The 2,968-nt window shown below is 63.6% G+C and overlaps 1 protein-coding gene across 1 annotated transcript; it reads left to right on the top strand.

Annotated features, from left to right (window-relative positions):
* Nucleotides 1-1,177: 1,177 nt before the first annotated feature.
* Nucleotides 1,178-1,974, top strand: EMIHUDRAFT_216753 (hypothetical protein; the record flags this gene model as incomplete). The annotated part of the gene is made up of 3 exons (XM_005761710.1): nucleotides 1,178-1,558; nucleotides 1,635-1,739; nucleotides 1,813-1,974. The coding sequence occupies 3 exons, from the start codon at nucleotides 1,178-1,180 to the stop codon at nucleotides 1,972-1,974; spliced, it is 648 nt and encodes a 215-aa protein (XP_005761767.1).
* Nucleotides 1,975-2,968: the final 994 nt, after the last annotated feature.

A 2,968-nucleotide genomic window follows, 5' to 3' on the forward strand; every position in this document is an offset into this window, starting at 1 on the left:
CTTACACAGCCCTTCCCTGCAGCGTGTGTGTGTGTGTGTACACACACACACACCCTTCCCTGCAGCGAGTCCCCTCCAACCCACCCGCGCTAGGTCTCGGGGGACGTGTGTGTGTGTGTGTGTGTGTGTGTATTCTTGATACGAAACCACGACGACACACACCAGTCGACTCGCATCGGTTGCCTCCATGAACCGCGGAGCTATTCTCGCGTCCACACCACACCTGTGGCTCCAACGTGGACACGCCCATAGCTGGGGACACTACTAGGTCACGCATGGCATCACAGAAGTTTTGTCTCTGGGCCCCGAAAGGCATCTCTAGCAGCGTCGTTACGCATGCGCCCTCCCCTCCTGGGCGCATGCGCCTCACGTCTCGCCAGAGCATAAGCCCTTGGCGTGTGGCGAGACGAGTTTTTCGCCATCGCCGCGAGCAGCAAGCCGCCCGCCTCAAACAGGCGGAGGCATCGCCGCAGCACTGTCTGCGCCGCGGTCCCGCACCCGTCGACGAAGCTCCCCCCGCGGAAGACCGCGCGTAGCGACGCCTTGACGATCGAGATGAGCGCGCTCGAGGCTCGCCCACCTGCTGCCCCTGAGAGAGTTGGTTATGAGTGGGCTCGGCTCCCCCCCTTGGGATCGAAGCTTCCACGACCTCACACCCAACACCATCACAGGCGGGATCAGAAGGAGACTCCGCACCGGACACGACCGCCCGCGGGCACAGACTCCCTACCAAATCGGATCGCACAGGCCCCCCTCGGAGCAGCCCACACACAATCACGCATCAGCAGAATTAGTGCCTGAGTCAGACAGACAGCACAGACAAGGAGAGGAGAGAGAGGAGAGAGAGCGAGAGAGGAGAGGGGAGAGGGTGAGGGTGTGTGCACACGTGAGGAGAGAGAGGGAGGGTGTCTGTGGTGGGCTGTAGTCATACTACGTGGTTACAACCACGCGCCCCTCAGCACAGGACACTGTCACTGTCACCTGACACTGTCACTGACACAACCTCACACGACACTAGGCCAGCTGGGCTTCGACACATCGCCATTGTTTTTTGCCCGGCCGCGCGCAGCGCTAATCGGGCGCCCTTTGCTCCTTAGGTTAGGTTAGGATGGTAGGAAGGTGAAGAACAGCCAGGCTCGGACTGGACACCAACGCGGTATGGGTGGACGCGAGACAGATGATTCGACTGACATGTATCCCGACGTGGGCGCTGCGCATCGCCGTCCAGCGGCGCCTCGGGCTACCACTCGACGAGGCGCTCGCGCGGGGCGCGCCGACCTGCTCGGCGCGCGGCGGCGAGGTGCAGGACCCACTGGGCGACGCGGCCAGCAACATCGGCCGCCTCGGGCACTGCGGCCGCCATAACAGCCTCCTCGCCGCCCTGGCCAAGGTCATGCGGAGCGTGTGGGGCATGCTCGTCGAGGTGGAGCCGCGGGACCACCTCGGCTACTCTAACGACTACCGGCCCGACGTCTCGGTGGCGGGCGCCGGCCGCTCGCGCTCGCGCCTCGTCGGCGACGTCAAGTTCAAGGACCCGCTCTCCTCCAACCCGGAGGACGTCGGCCAGCGAGGCTTTCGTCGGCCTCGGCAACACCGAGCCCGGCACGAGCGCGGACGTCTTCGGCCTCGAGCAGCGCGGCGCTGTCGGGGACGGCGACTTCAGGCCGAGCGACGGCGGCGGCTATGTGGCGTACAAGAAGGCGGACTACGCGCACGCCCTCTCGCGCTCGGACACCGACGTGCAGATGTACCTGTTCGAAACCTTCGGCGGGTGGTGCAACGCGGTCAAGCGGCTGTTTTATGAAGGACAAGGTGCGCAACAAGCTCTCGAAGCGGCAGCACGAGGACGAGGCGAGCTGGTCGACGCGGTCGTGGCTCTCGCTGCAGGCCCAGCGCATGTCAGTCGCGCTGCAGCTCGCGGCGGCTGAAGAGATTGCGACCGAGCTCAGGCTCGCCGCGGCGTCAGAGGAGTGAGGACGCCGCCGTCGCCTAGACTCCCCTGCGTCACTACGTGCCTCCCCGTCTTTGTAGCCTGGCGTTTGTGCCCGTTTGTGCCGCGTCCCGTGCCCGCGAGTTCATTTTATAAATGACGACTGACACGCACGAGCGCCACACAGACACAAACAGGCTCACAAGACACACAGCCAGCTGGCTGCCACACACCCGAGCCGATGAGTGCGAGCAGAGCAGTGGGAGCGAGACCTTGGCCCAGCGCCGCGTCTTGCCCGTGCCGCTGACGCCGCCGCCGTCGCGTCGCCGACCACAGGCTCGTCGGCCGGAGCAGCATCCTCAGAGGCTCATGGCGTGCTTCCGAGCGCGTCCACACGGCCGCGACGCGGCAGCGGGAGATGTCCCGCCCACGCCACCAAGGCAGCCCGGCCCGGCCGCTGCGGGGCCTTGCGGGGGCGCAGGCGTGCAGCGACCTTAGCTTTCGCGGCTGCAGGGCTCCGGTCTAATTCCGGCTGCAGGGCTCGAGTGGAAGAGCGAGAGAGAGCGCTGTGTCCCCGCCACAAGTCGGCTGGGGGCCGGCGGCCCACGAAGATTCTGAAAACCAATTGGTTTTGCGAATCTAATTTGGCGCGAAACCGAAAGAGAAAAAATCCTGAGGAAGAAGAGAAGCGAAAAAAGAAAAAGCGCTCTGAGTCGAAGGCGAGCCGAACAGGCGTGTCCCGTGTCCGAACCCAAACAAAACAAATCCCACGAAAAACAACTTCCTTTGTTGTTTTTGTCCGTTTGGGAGAGAGAGAGAGATGCACCAGATCCCCGTTTTTGTTCCGTTTTTGTGATTTGGTCATGGTGAGAACTTCCCGCCCTGCTGCGAGCGTCTTTTCTTTTTCGAAAAGAAAATTCCCGACGGAGGTCCCTCGCCCGATTCTGGGCGTATAGGGCACGCTCAAACCCACGCGCCATCACCCTCTCCTCGCCCCCCTCGTCTTTCAATTTTTCACCCCCCCCCCCCCCTCCCCTA

This window comes from Emiliania huxleyi (genome assembly GCF_000372725.1).
Source record: "Emiliania huxleyi CCMP1516 unplaced genomic scaffold EMIHUscaffold_70, whole genome shotgun sequence".
Taxonomy (NCBI): domain Eukaryota; phylum Haptophyta; order Isochrysidales; family Noelaerhabdaceae; genus Emiliania; species Emiliania huxleyi.